At 43.3% G+C, this 15,502-nt stretch overlaps 1 protein-coding gene across 1 annotated transcript in view; it reads left to right on the plus strand.

Annotated features, from left to right (window-relative positions):
- The window catches only part of LOC126481704 (serine protease snake-like), a 171,911-nt gene that overhangs the window by 70,810 nt on the left and 85,599 nt on the right, over positions 1–15,502 (plus strand). The window contains exon 2 of the mRNA XM_050105653.1: positions 7,152–7,343. Within this exon, the coding sequence (XP_049961610.1) occupies positions 7,152–7,343 (192 nt within the window). The remainder of the gene's footprint in view (positions 1–7,151; positions 7,344–15,502) is intronic.

Consider the following 15,502-nt stretch of genomic DNA (forward strand, 5'->3'; position numbering starts at 1 on the left):
ATAAAGGCATCACGTTTTGTTTTTCTGTAATGTATAGGTACTGGTAGGTGTGCCAGTACCTTTTGGTGGCACTGTACCTCTGCACAGAGTAAGGAGATATTCCGTCTAGAATGGTGACACCAGACATAGCTCTATATATGCACACGATAAAATACGGGATTACTTTTGAACACATTACGGGAAAGGCAGTGATCAATGTCATACAAATATTTACTATTAAAACAGTCTTGATCACGGTTTATTTATCAAGGTAAAATAAATCGTGATCAAGACTGTTTTAATAGTAAATAAAAAATACGGGATGTTTCAACTGCTCTGCCGCTAGTAGTCTATTATGCTGCGGTGGAGGAAGTTCACAAAACTGTTTAAAGTTGCTCACTCCAGTTTCGGCTTTCTTCGGGAAGCGACACTCTGATGCCGTTAACGACTTCGGCCATTACGAGTCGAAGCCTGCAGCTAAACACGTCGTACGCACGTCAGCTGAGGCGCATTTTACGGTCAGTATTTACGCGAAGACACAAGGAAACAATAGCTAACGATGACGCCAACTCAGGGCAATGTACGAGGAAACAGCCAGCACTCTTTCCACATAGCTCCAACACAATGCAACTCTCTGTGAATAAGCAAAGATGTCTCCATACCTGTTGCATATTGGGGAAATTATCCAGTAAGTTAGCGGTAAGCGACAAGAATAAAGCATCGTGTGTTAGAACTAAATAAATACACAGTGGGTGTGACTTCACTGTATCTACAAAAGTATGCGTTTCATTTTCAGTTAAACATTTAATAAACAAATGAAATTTCGAGAAATGAAAAATGCATTCTCATAATGAATTTAAACTATAGCATATAATTTATGTAGTAACACAATAAGACAGTAACTCACTAAATAATATTTCACTTCTTAACACTATCTTCTTCTTCTTTCGATTTCGGCCATCTTTGGACCACGTTCAACAATTCACTTGCCCGGCTTTTTGATCTTTTTTTCTCTCTTCCCAATATTTCCTCATCATTTTCGAGTGGTTCCTCCTCCGCTCTTCCGACCATTTCCTGTTATTATTCTTTAGTTTCGTTTCTTCTGGAAAACACTTAATTTCGTTCACTATTTGTCTAAACTTTTCCCTGTCCCTGATTGACTCACGGGTGACATTAAAATAGGCCAAATCCTTTTTCACCATCTGTATCCATTTATTGTTGGTTTTTTCGTTCCTGTTACTATGTTCAAACACTTTTCTTGTTAGTCTGTTTCCATCCATCCTCGACAGGTGACCATAAAACGTTAGTCTGCGTTTACGCATTGCCTCACTCACTTTCTCAATAGTTTTGTATATTTCCTTATTACTCTTTAGCTTGTACTCTTCTCCAATCTTTCTCGGTCCTAATATTTTTCTCAAAATTTTCCTTTCTTTCTTTTCCATGTTTTCTATTTCCCCCTTTTTGTTAAGAGTTAGGCACTCCGATGCATACAGGCATTCTGGTCTAATGACAGTTTTATAATGTCTTAATTTAGCTTGAATCGAAATGTTTTTTTTGTTATATATGTCTTTGGTTTTTTGAAAAGCAAATTCCATTTTCCTTGCTCTCGCCTGGTTTGCACTCTTGTCTAAACCATTCACTTGAATTATTTCACCTAAATACTTAAATTTTTCTACTCTCTTAATATTGCCGTATTTAGTAATAAGATTTTTCTTGTTATTTCTATGATTAGACATATACACAGTTTTTTCAAATGAAATCTGCAGTCCAGCTCTGGCCGAAACTTCTTGTAGTTTCTCCAGGTAGTTCTGAGCTATTTCTTCGTTTTCTGTAACTATTGCCAGATCGTCTGCAAAAGCTAAACAGTCCACTTCTATTTTTTCTTTTTTTGTTCCAATTCTGATGTCATTCTTGGTGCCTTTGAGTTCTTCTTTCCATATTCTCAATATATTTTCCAGTACGCAGTTGAAGAGGATTGGGGATAAACCATCACCTTGTCTAACACCTGTTTTAATTTCGAACTTCCTTGAAATTTCACCCATAAATTTAACTTTGGCCTTACTGTTTGTTAGCGTCTGTTTGATAATTTGAATTGTTTTCTTATCGACCCCAAATTCTTCCAATACTTTCAGTAATGTTTCTCTATCTACCGAGTCGTATGCTTTTTTGAAATCTACAAATACTATTGCAAATCTCTGGCCTCTTGAGATTCTGTAACGAATTAGTGTTTTCAGGTTAAATATTTGTTCAACACAGGATCTACCTTGTCTAAAACCTGCTTGATATTCACCTATTTTTTTATCCAGAACTGGCTCCACGATTTGAAGTAATTTCCTTGACAAAATTTTGTATCCTACTGGTAGTAGCGAGATCCCTCTATAATTATTAACATTCATCTTATCCCCCTTTTTGTGTAGTGGGTGTATCAGGGCACACTGCCAGTCTTCAGGAATTCTTTCTTCGTCCCAGATCTTCTTAAACATATGTTCCAAAACTTGTGGGAGGTTGGTATCCATTATTTTTAGGATTTCTGGTACTATGGAGTCTTCACCTGGGGCTTTATTGTTTTTTAGACTGTGTATTATGTGTTTTATTTCTTCAGCGTCTGGAGGTTTTGACTCGGTATTAGTATTTCGGTGGTTTTCAAAACTCATTTTATCTTTGGGTGGTTCACAATTTAGTAGATTCTCGAAATATTTTGCTAATATTTCACAATTAGTCTTGTTTGTCAAACCTAGCTTGTTCTCTTCATCTTTAAAACATAAATTTGGGGATTGGTATTTAGTTAGCTGTTTTCTAAAAGTTTTGTAGAAATCTCTAGAATTATTTCTTTTAAAGTCTTCCTCAATCTGTTCTAGGTTATCCTGAAATTGTCTTCTTTTTTTATTACGGAAAAGCTTGGCTGTTTCTCTTCTCTGGATTTTAAAATTGTCAAGATCTTGAGGATCTTTTGTGGAGTTCCATTTCTGCCACAATTTCTGTCTCTTCTCCAGGTTCTCATCACATTCATTGTCCCACCATGGATGTCTTCTTACTCTTTTCACGAGACAATTTTCTTTTGCTATTTCAACTATTTCGTTTTTGATCTCCTCCCATCCCGCTTCCTTATTTATTGTGGATATGCCATCGCTATCTTTGTGCAATGCTCTTTGAAACCGTTGTTTAATTTCTTCATTTTTTAAAGTTTCTGTGTTATATTTTGGAATTTTGTAAAAGGTTTTCTTCTCTTTTCGAAATGGGAGTGGTCTGAATTTAATCGTAGTCAAATAGTGGTCTGAATCAACATCAAGGCTTTTCAGCACTTTAGTGTTTTGAATTTCTTCTTGACAATGAAGTGAGATAGCCACATGGTCAATTTGGAATTCTCCGAGAAGTGGATTTGGTGATCTCCATGTTTTAGTTTTTCGGCTCAGCTTTTTGAAATGTGTTGTCATTATTTTCAAGTTGAAATGCCTACATACCTCTATAAGCCTTTCTCCATTTTTTGAAGTTCTTTTGTGACCTGGGAAGAGGCCTACTGTTCCATGGTATTTTTTCTCCCTTCCTATTTGTGCGTTAAAATCGCCTACTAACATTTTTATGTTCTTCTTTGAGCATCTATCCAGTTCCATTTCAAGTATCTCCCAAAATTCTTCAACTTTCTCCGGGTTATTTTTGTTGTCCTGGTTTATGGGTGCATGACAGTTGATTATAGAGTATCCTTTGTTTTTACATTTAATCTCAAGAATGGATAGTCTCTCAGAACTCGAGTAGAAGTTAGTAACTGAATCTAAAACTGAGTGATGTACCAGAAATGCTGTTCCCAGGTATGGCATTTGTTTCATTAAGATTTTACCTGGTTTTCCTTTAAATAAACGATAGTTTTCAAAATCTAAAGCAGTTTCATCTAAAAACCTTGTTTCTTGTAATGCACATATTAAAATTTCTTTCTGGTTCAGCTTTTCAATCAATAATTTCAATTTTCCTACTTTAATTAGAGAGTTTACATTTAGGGTTGCAAACATAGTTGCTTTCTTAAATTTCAGTGTTGAGGGCTGCATACATGTTGGTTGGGGTCCTCCAAAATCCTTTGACCCCTTTGCATTGTTTCTACGAACAACGGAGGATTTGCCATTCGGTCTACCTCTTGGAGTAGTGTCTATCTTTGACGACGTTCCCATCATGCTTTGCAGTAATTGTTGGATAATAAATTGGGGGATCGGGTTGCCCCGAATCCGAAATTAAAACCAAGGTAGTAAGCCCTGGAGTTAGCTCTTCCGCTCTCTCTGCCGTTGGGAAATTGTTTCTCTTCCGCCATTGAGACCGTTGGCTGGGTTTCACCTAGTAACCCTAGGCAGGGGCCCTATGACAGGGTGCTACCATCTGGAGCCGGACGGACCCTGGTTTTTTTACGAGGTTGTTACTCCTCCCCCTCCACACTTCCCCATCCTCTTGTTTTTAGATGGGCCCGGGCTTGGGACCGGCTTGCGGCGGTGTTTTCTTAAAACTATATTTTCTTTAATATTCGGGCACAACAAATTTGTTCTTGATAACAGGAATAATACTGGAACTCACGACTTCGTTGGATACCCCATCTGCCTTATGACTACCTCGAAAGGTTCTCGGAAGTTATCAACGATTTTCGCGGTGTACACAGCTCCATCTGATTCCCATTCTTCCTTCAGGCTCTTATCCAATTCTTCTTTTGCGTTAATTATAGTTTTCCTGTCTCTTTTATCAAGTTCTTCTCTATCGGGCTAAAGTCTGGCGAATTAGGCGTTGTCTAAATAGCTCTGAAAGAGTTAAAAAAGCCATTCTGTAACAAGGCATGATGCGTGCTTTGGGCCATAACGTTGTAAAAATTTTAATGTTTTTCTAATCCTCAGCTTGTTTTGCACTCATGAGTAAGTTTTGCTTCAGAATGTAGAGATATCCGTCTTTGTCTAACGTGCTGTCACTGAAAGTAATCTCTTCCCCGCAGATGCAGCCGCATATGAAAACATTCCCTCTCCTTGCACTATGCTTTACAGTAGGTGCCAAAGGTTCAACCTGCAGTTCGTCTTTTTGGCTTTCGACGCACCATACGTCTTCCATCAGTTGAGAAGAGGTTGAATTTGCTCTGATCGGCATATATATCGTTCCACCATTCAGGCCGTTTGATGACGTGTTCCCTTGGTAAGTGCACTGTTTTGCCTCGGTTCACTTCGTTCATGTATGGGCACACGTTTGCCAAAGTTCCGTTGTAACCTTCTTCTCTGATAACCGGTCGGACAGTTGATTCTTGTTGCAGCTAGAGTTAGGGGCACTGAATCGATGATTACGTTTAACTTTTCTTATGATTAATGACATTTTTCTTCGCTCAGTTTTCTAGGCAGCTTCTCTTCGTGGACATATCGTTGGCGATTCTAGTTCTCAGATTCTCTTGTAAGAATCAGAACCGGACCCATGGGTGTGCTCAGTGTATTAGAAACGCTATCACATCGAAATCACAATCGAGTCCAAATTCGAAGGCAGGTTCGTCAATGGAGTATAAATCTTAGAAATGAAAGCACGTTTATTACTGACGCCAACGTACAGCTATGACAGAACTGAACTCCTGGACGGAGAGTGCAGTTACTTATACAAACTTAAAATATTCGAGAGTATACTAACATCAGGTATTTCAAGATACTTCCAGAAATGATAAACACTAAAGAACAAATATCCGCTGTTGGTCAGGTCTGAACTAGCCACTCGCACCATTGTAGTCACTAACCACAACAGGAAACTGCATGTTCTACTACTCGCAGGAACGTCACTGTGTCTGTTATCTCTCTCACTCTGAAAGATGACAAGTTGTCGTTTTTCGAACACCTTGCTGGGTCCGCAATGCGACCTTGTAGAACACGCGGTAGGACGGAAGCAACAATGGAGTGCACTGGGAGAAACAGTTTCGTACGTACTACACAGAACCCGTAAATAAACAAGAGAACTCGAGACATGTCATTACTAGACCGAGTATTAAAGACTTATCCCTTCAGGACCCATCCAAATTAAATAGTTCAAAAATTTGATTATTAGCACTTTGTGGAGATTAAGTTAGGCTTTGTTATGTAACAGCTATCCCTCTAATAACCGAGGATATTTTTGTGTGCTTAAGTTGTAACATAAAGTCAAGTAGGAGGCTAGCGATCATTCCAGTTAATCTGTAGTGAAGCTGGTTAGGTCGCATAAAAAGTCATGCAGCAGGTGAAGAATGACTTTACTGATCACGCAGTATACATGATACGTTTCAGTATTATTCCCATGTTCATAAATCCAATTGCAAAGGTAGCAAGAGCGTTTACTAGTTGTGTACGTCACAGGATATGACAGAATAGGCGTACGTCTGATACCTAATCGGAAATCACTCAACTGAGATTGAGGCTCATGCGCGCAGGATAATGATATATGCGCGCCATCTGTCGAGTTTCGCCTTCGAAATACTGTTCCGGGGCGCGCAGTCGCATGCGTAATGGTGATACAGCGTGCACGCCCCGTGTCGGAGTGCAGGCACTCAAGAGTTAAAATTCAGGTGTCAGCATAATAACATTAGCTGTCGCTGGACGTCTCATTAGAGGTGAAATGTTTTCTTTGCGAACACTCGCAGTGAGTCAGCCATAGTCGAGCATTGTGTCTCTACGGGAGGATTTATTCACCGAAACGATGGCTTTCAGCTGGATACGGCATGGACCTGTTGATTTCTTTAGTACCTTCACAACGAAAAAATTTCTAGCTGATGACGATTTTTCTATGTGGTCACTACAATTCTTAACTCCACGGGCCCGCATTGCGACAGAGGGCGTGCATGCACCGTCAGTTGCACGCATGCACCTGCTCTCCTCGTATATACCAGTCAACGAAGACCAAAAGTCGAATAGCAGAAAAACTCGTGTAATCGTGTGATCAGTGTTCAGTTTTTCAAGGCCTATCCACTGTGCCAACTTATAACTAAATCTGAGGGGGGGGGGGGGGGTTCCCTTCTGAGAGAAAGGGCTTTTAATAGTCGGACTGGCGACGGACAACGAAGTGATGCTATGAGGGTTCCGTTTTTACCGCTGCAGATCCCGAACTCTAAGTATCATCCAGCAGGCTTCCTGGGCAGATAGTGTAGTCAGCGTGGTCGGCGTATGATGCGCCCAGACTGAGGAGGGCGGACGCCGTATTTTCCGCAGAGGGCGACCGCTGCTCCGGGGATGGCGTCTGCACTCGGCTGCGCCACTGCCCCGAGCTGCTGCAACTGCTCCGCCAGGGCGGGGACCCGCCGCGCTGCGGGTTCGCAGGCTTCGAGGCCGTCGTCTGCTGCCCCAGGCAGGGGCCGCGGGAGGCCGAGCCCGACAGCCGGCTGGCCAGGCCCAGCACCGCCGGTGAGTCGCCGCTGCTCGCTGCCTCTGCTCGCCACTTCCTCGTTACAGGGCACGGTTCGGTATCTTTGTTGGTACACTACGTACACTCAGGTGAGAAGAGTCACGCGACACCGACGTGCACATACACAGATGGCGCTAAAGTGCGCGTCATTTACGACGGCGGCCGAGTTTAGGTTCGTTCTGCGCATCTGACGTCACAAAACACAGTCAGCCAATGAACTGAGAACGACGTTGCCAGAGCTCGGCTGCAGTGCAGAGCACGGACGAGTGTCTTCAGTTTCAGAAACGTTCAGTCATAAATGAAGTAAGCAATGTCTTGATAGATGACTTTCTTTAATAGAAAGTTTGGAAAAAGCATTCTTTATACCAATTGCTTCATATTCTATTAATTAATTAAACCAAACAAGCAATAAGCCTCCTAATTCAGGCGATAGCAAGGAAAGGTGTTTGTATCATTCTTACTAACCGCTTTTTCGCAAAAAAGAACAGCGGTAATTGGTTATTTCCTATTGTACTTCGACGAAACGTGAGTAATTCATAGTCATACCAACAGTGTCTGTCGGTATTTTGCATGATATTTTAAAGTCTTCCAGGAGGCATATTAAATGACGAGCTGCGTTAGCGTAATGGTTAAAGTGACCCCGGCACGGTAGCTGAGTGTGTTCGGTCAGAGAGTTAGCTGCCCTCTGTAATAAAAAACACTGAGTTAATCGATCAACAACGAACTCAAACGGATGTGCCTCGTGATGACTGGAAGTTGTGTGATGTCCTTAGGTTAGTTAGGTTTAAGTAGTTCTAAGTTCTAGAGGACTGATGACCATAGATGTTAAGTCCCATAGTGCTCACAGCCATTTGAACATTTTTTTTAAACGGATGTCTTACGACGTCCGCCCGGAGCAGATGCAACGAACAAAATCGAAGAAAATGAGAGAAAAAAAGTGTATGGCTGCTAAGCAAAAGGTTCTGACTTCAAACCTTGTTCGGTGCTTAATATTTTCTTTATTTAGAACCAATATCGGAGTGTCTTACTTCATGAATTTAATTCGTTTGAATGTAATTTTTTGAAATTTGTAGTGGCAACTAAAATCGACCATATGGAAAGTATACGCTATGGACTTTTACCTCTGCAAACTCTTCAAAATTTCGTGCAATGGTTTACTTCATCTAATGCTGCACAATAACTGCGTTAAACTTCGAAACAAAATTAAGTCATTTATGGGGGGGGGGGGGGGGGGGGAAGGTATCAGTCAAGAAGATGTGTAAAAATCGAATTTTGGGGCCAAATAGTTTTTGTGAAATCGAATGATTAAGTGTGTCAAAGCAGTCGAAACACCATGTGTCGGCACAGGCGAGCGGTGCAATGATGACAAAATCTCGCACATCGCAGAATGCGGGGAGCACGTCTCCGTAGCAGCGAAAGGGTTAATGCGGCCGTGGTGTCTTTACTTCATAAAATGCGCGCTTCCCCCTAAACGTAAGTTTGCGAACTATACTATGGCGCTGCTTCTCTTGGCGTGTACAACTGGCAACGCAGCAATCTCCCGCGTCTGGGCGGGCATGCGCGAGCCGCCAAGATAAAAGTATTGAACTGCAGTGTCGCGTACGCGCGGTTTAACAGTGGAGTGGATTAGCGGAGCTGTCGTTCACACTCGGGTGAAAACGTTTCCGATGGGATTATGACCGCACGACGTGAATCTCGGAATGGTAGTTGGAACTAGACTCATGGAATATTCCATTTCGGAAATCGTTAAGAAATTCAATATTGCGAGATCCACAGTATCAATAGTATGCCGCGAATACGAAATCTGGGGCATTATCTCTCACAACAGAAGCAGTGGCAGACGGCCTTCACTTACCGACCGACAGTAGCGGCGTTTGCGTAGAGTTGCCAGTGCTACACTACTCACAATTAAAATTGCTGCACCAAGAAGGAATGCAGATGATAAACGGGTATTCATTGGACAAATACAGGGTGTTTCAAAAATGACCGGTATATTTGAAACGGCAATAAAAACTAAACGAGCAGCGGTAGAAATACACCGTTTGTTCCAATATGCTTGGGACAACAGTAAATTTTCAGGCAGACAAACTTTCGAAATTACAGTAGTTACAATTTTCAACAACAGATGGCGCTGCGGTCTGGGAAACTCTATAGTACGATATTTTCCACATATCCACCATGCGTAGCAAGAATATGGCGTAGTCTCTGAATGAAATCACCCGAAACCTTTGACAACGTGTCTGGCGGAATGGCTTCACATGCAGATGAGATGTACTGCTTCAGCTGTTCAATTGTTTCTGTATTCTGGCGGTACACCTGGTCTTTCAAGTGTCCCCACAGAAAGAAGTCACAGGGGTTCATGTCTGGCGAATAGGGAGGCCAATCCACGCCGCCTCCTGTATGTTTCGGATAGCCCAAAGCAATCACACGATCATCGAAATATTCATTCAGGAAATTAAAGACGTCGGCCGTGCGATGTGGCTGGGCACCATCTTGCATAAACCACGAGGTGTTCGCAGTGTCGTCTGAGGCAGTTTGTACCGCCACAAATTCACGAAGAATGTCCAGATAGCGTGATGCAGTGATCGTTTCGGATCTGAAAAATGGGCCAACGATTCCTTTGGAAGAAATGGCGGCCCACACCAGTAATTTTTGAGGATGCAGGGACGATGGGACTGCAACATGGGGCTTTTCGGTTCCCCATATGCGCCAGTTCTGTTTATTGACGAAGCCGTCCAGGTAAAAATAAGTTTCGTCAGTAAACCAAATGCTGCCCACATGCATATCGCCGTCATCAATCCTGTGCACTATATCGTTAGCGAATGTCTCTCGTGCAGCAATGGTAGCGGCGCTGAGGGGTTGCCGCGTTTGAATTTTGTATGGATAGAGGTGTAAACTCTGGCGCATGAGACGATACGTGGACGTTGGCGTCATTTGGACCGCAGCTGCAACACGGCGAACGGAAACCCGAGGCCACTGTTGGATCACCTGCTGCACTAGCTGCGCGTTGCCCTCTGTGGTTGCCGTACGCGGTCGCCCTACCTTTCCAGCACGTACATCCGTCACGTTCCCAGTCCGTTGAAATTTGTCAAACAGATCCGTTATTGTGTCGCTTTTCGGTCCTTTGGTTACATTAAACCTCCGTTGAAAACTTCGTCTTGTTGCAACAACACTGTGTTCTAGGCGGTGGAATTCCAACACCAGAAAAATCCTCTGTTCTAAGGAATAAACCATGTTGTCTACAGCACACTTGCACGTTGTGAACAGCACACGCTTACAGCAGAAAGATGACGTACAGAATGGCACACCCACAGACTGCGTTGTCTTCTATATATTTCACATCACTTGCAGCGCCATCTGTTGTTGAAAATTGTAACTACTGTAATTTCGAAAGTTTGTCCGCCTGAAAATGTACTGTTGTCCCAAGCGTATTGCAACAAACGGTGTATTTCTATCGCTGCTCGTTTAGTTTTTATTGCCGTTTCAAATATACCGGTCATTTTTGAAACACTCTGTATATTATACTAGAACTGACATGTGATTACATTTTCACGCAATTTGGGTGTATAGATACTGAGAAATCAGTACCCAGAACAACCACCTCTGGCCGTAATAACGGCCTTGATACGCCTGGGCATTGAGTCAAACAGAGCTTGGATGGCGTGTACAGGTACAGCTGCCCATGCAGCTTCAACACGATACCACAGTTCATCAAGAGTAGTGACTGGCGTATTTTGACGAGCCAGTTGCTCGGCCACCATTGACCAGACGTTTTCAGTTGGTGAGAGATCTGGAGAATGTGCTGGCCAGGGCAGCAGTCGAACATTTTCTGTATCCAGAAAGGCCGGTACAGGACCTCCAACATGCGGTCGTGCATTATCCTGCTGAAATGTAGGGTTTCGCAGGGATCGAATGAAGGGTGGAGCCACAGGTCGTAACAAATCTGAAATGTAACGTCCACTGTTCAAAGTGCCGACAGTGCGAATTAGAGGTGACCGAGAAGTGTAACCAATGGCACCCCATACCATAACGCAGGGTGAGACGCCAGTATGGCGATGACGAGTACAAGCTTCCAATGTGCGTTCACCGCGATGTCGCCAAACACGGATGCGACCATCATGATGCTGTAAACAGAACCTGGATTCATCCGAAAAAATGACGTTTGCCATTCGTGCACCGAGATTCGTCGTCGAGTACAGCATCGCAGTCGCTCCTGCCTGTGATGCAGCGTCAAGGTTAACCGCAGCCACCATCTCCGAGCTGATAGTCCATGCTGCTGCAAACGTCGTCGAACTGTTCGTGCTGATGGTTGTTGTGTTACAAACGTCCCCAACTGTTGACTCAGAGATCGAGACGTGGCTGCACGATCCGTTACAGCCATGCGAATAAGATGCCTGTCATCTCGACTGCTAGTGATACGAGGCCGTTGGGATCCATAACGGCGTTCCGTATTACCCTCCTGAACCCACCGATTCCATATTCTGGTAGCAGTCATTGGATCTCGACCAACGCGAGCAGCAATGTCGCGATACGATAAACCGCAATCGCGATAGGCTACAATCCGACCTTTATCAAAGTCGGAAACGTGATGGTACGCATTTCACCTCCTTCCACGAGGCATGACAACAATGTTTCAGTAGGCAACGCCGGTCAACTGCTGTTTGTGTATGAGAAATCGGTTGTAAACTTTCCTCACGTCAGCACGTTGTAGGTGTCGCCACCGGCGCCAACCTTGTGTGAATGCTCTGAAACGCTAATCATTTGAATATCACAGCATCTTCTTCCTGTCGGTCAAATTTCGCGTCTGTAGCACGTCATCTTCGTGGTGTAGCAATTTTAATCGCCAGTAGAATAATAGACAAGCAACACTGCGTGAAATAATCGGAAAAATCAATGTGGGACGTACGACGAACGTATCCGTTAGGAGAGTGTTTCGAGATTCCGCGTTAATGGGCCATGGCAGCAGACAGCGGACGCTGGTGGCTCTGCTGACAGCACGACATCGCCTGCACCGCCCCTCCCGGGCTGGTGACCCTAGGCGACTGGATGATCGTGTCCTGGTCAGATGAGGCAGTCTGTCAGCTGGTAGGAGCTGATGTAGGAAATGAGTGGGGCGCAGACCCCACCAAGCCAAGCACTTAAGTAGTCGACAAGGCACTGTGCAAAGCTGTGGCTCCGCAGTGCTGCGGGCTGTGTTTACGTGGAATGGACTGGGTCCTCTGGTCCAACTCGACCGATCTTTGTTTGGGAATGGTTATGTTCGGCTACCTGGAGACCATTTGCAGCCATTCGTGGACTTCATGCTCACGAACAACCATGGAAGTTTTATGGGTGGCAGTGTGCCATGCCCCTGCGCCACGGTAATTCGCGATTGGTTTGAAGAACATTCTGTACAATTCGAGCGAATGATTTGGCCACCCAGATCGTCCGTCGTGAATTCCGTGCAACATTTGTGCGACGTAGTCGGGACGTCAGTTACTGCGCAACATGCTACACCGAAAACACTTGCGTGATTGTGGATGGCTATAGAAGCAGACTGGCTCAGTGTTTCTGCCGAGGACTTCCAACGACTTGTTGAGTCCACACCGCGTCGAAATGCTGCACAACTCGGAGCAAAAGAATGTCCGACACGATATTAGGAGACATACCACGACTTTCGTCACCTCAGTGTGAATGATGACGTAAACGTTAGGATTACCGGTAGTATCGGTAGTGTTGGTAGGGAAAAAAAACATAAATGAATCTATAAGAGGGAAACTGTGAGCCAACGACTTCACTTTGTTCTTTTGTTTGTTTGGTTGTCTATTTTGCACGTAATTAGAACAACACATCAGCGTTAGTCCATTGTGTATTTTGTATTCTTACAGAGTGTAAATTGCATTTCATAAGTAATAAAAAATCGTTGATCGCGTAACTTCTGCAGTTTTATGTAACCAAAACAGGTACTTTGATGCAGCTACAGTTTAAGTGCACAAAAATAAAAGAATACATGATTATTGTGATTACTTCATAACCAATAGAACGTTCTTCATCACGATCTAAGGCAAGAGTTTCCTGCTATTATTGACAAATGCGACAGTTGTTTATGAATAAGAGAAACCCGTTTTATGTATATTGAATGAAGTATTGAAGTGATGTTTGATATAGTTTTTTTTTTTGTTTTACCTTTTTGTTGAAGAAATTCCTTCTCTAGTGCTACATTATAAATCTGTATTGTTTTCTTTATTTTTCCTATAACATCCCTGTAGTTGACGTTTCAAATCAACTGTTTTCCAATAAAACCTGAATTGAACATCAACAGTTTTAGTGTTGCTGTAAATACTGATTTTTTAAGTAACACACAGGAGGATAACCATGTAGAATAAAAATATTTCTTAGGTTACCCACCCCTTTATATATCATCACTCAGTCTCTAGACGGTTCACCGCTTCCAGTTTTTAGCGTAATCTAGTGATGCACTGATCGCACACGCAAGCAAAGGGATCGTTATGAGGTAACGCCCGATAGGTATGCAACTCTACTAACGTACAGGTAACGCGGGTACGACTTTAACCGACCAAAGGTACTAGGGAAACTTAAGTAGCCTACGCTTGCTTACGACAGTTTTACAACTCTAATCAAGGGCAGTTCGTCTAAAATCCAAGAGCATCCAGACAGTAGGAATACAAAAATTGTTAAAAGTCGAAAGATGGATATATTTTAATGATCCTTACTGGTATGTGACAAAATATGTTATTATTTCTCCATATAACAGCCGTTCAGATCAATTCACTTTTGGAGCGTGGGCACCAGCTTTTATTTACACTCAGAGCATACCGTCTGCTCCACGTCCTGAAGCCATTGTGTCACAGAATCCACGACCTCTTCATCGTTCTAAAAGCGCTGTCCACTCAACAACTTTTTCATTTTAATGAGAAGATGTTGTTCCCAGTGTGTCAGGTTAGGGAAGTAGGGTCCATAAGTCACAATGCTCCATCGAAACGGTACGATCAGGTCGCGAGAGAGGCTATGAAGTGACACATCACGAGTCAGCATTTTTCTCCATTTGTCTTTGATTTTATTTATCAACTTCTGTAGCATCTCATAATATACAGCAGCAGAATTGATGGTGCTCCCTCTGAGCATGAAATCTTAGTCGCATGCCATCGATAAGATCACCAACCCAGCCGTTGTCCAAATTGTCCCACCCTTCAAAAATGGTTCAAATGGCTCTGAGCACTATTGGACTCAACATCTCAGGTCATCAGTACCCTAGAACTTAGAACTACTTAAACCTAACTAACCTAAGGACATCACACACATCCATGCCCGAGGCAGGATTCGAACCTGCGACCGTAGCAGTCGCGCGGTTCCAGACTGTAGCGCCTAGAACCGCTCGGCCACCCTGGCCGGCTGTCCCACCCTTCAACAGGGATTCTGTGTAAGTTGCACTGAACATATGGTCGTTTTCGACGTCGTCGATAAACAGCTCGTTTCAATCGATCCGACACATGTTCAATTGGACTCATGTTCGGGGAACAGGACGGCCTCTCCATTCTGGTGATCCTAGCGTACTCAAAGACCATGTTCACGAGAACAGCATGATCAACACGCATACTGTCATCTATCAAGATGATATTATCACCAAACTGTTGATGATGTGATACCGCTATTAGTTGTAGAATGTCGTTCGTATACTACAGAGTAGAGATATGATCTCCAAACAAATTTTCTGTGCATATCAGAGTGCAAGCTGATCAACGTTTCGTCCGTAAATGACAACCGACGCCAGTCCTAGCGAATCCATTCTGTACGATATCTTGCCCATCTGATAACAGAGTCCATAGTGTTGTTGTTGTGTACTACGCGGAGCTCGCGGTGGTCGTCGGGAATGAAGATTCGCATCATACAGTCCTCTCCTAACGGTCTGATACGATACATGACGGCCCGTAACCTCTTCGAACGCCGAATTTAGTTCTGGAGCACTCGTCTCACGGTTCCTTTAACTCAAAACTCGTAGATATCGATCGCTCTGTAGAGCGTGGATGACCTGTGCATTGCAAGAATTCAACACTACTTGTTAGTTCGAGCCAATTCCATGTCCGCACCCTGTCGCTTTGAGACGGGTGCTCACGCCGACCAACTTACCTGGTTGGCAAGCCTTCTGAACTTAACGTGA

The sequence above is a fragment of the Schistocerca serialis genome, chromosome 5 (assembly GCF_023864345.2).
Source record: "Schistocerca serialis cubense isolate TAMUIC-IGC-003099 chromosome 5, iqSchSeri2.2, whole genome shotgun sequence".
NCBI classification, from domain to species: domain Eukaryota; kingdom Metazoa; phylum Arthropoda; class Insecta; order Orthoptera; family Acrididae; genus Schistocerca; species Schistocerca serialis.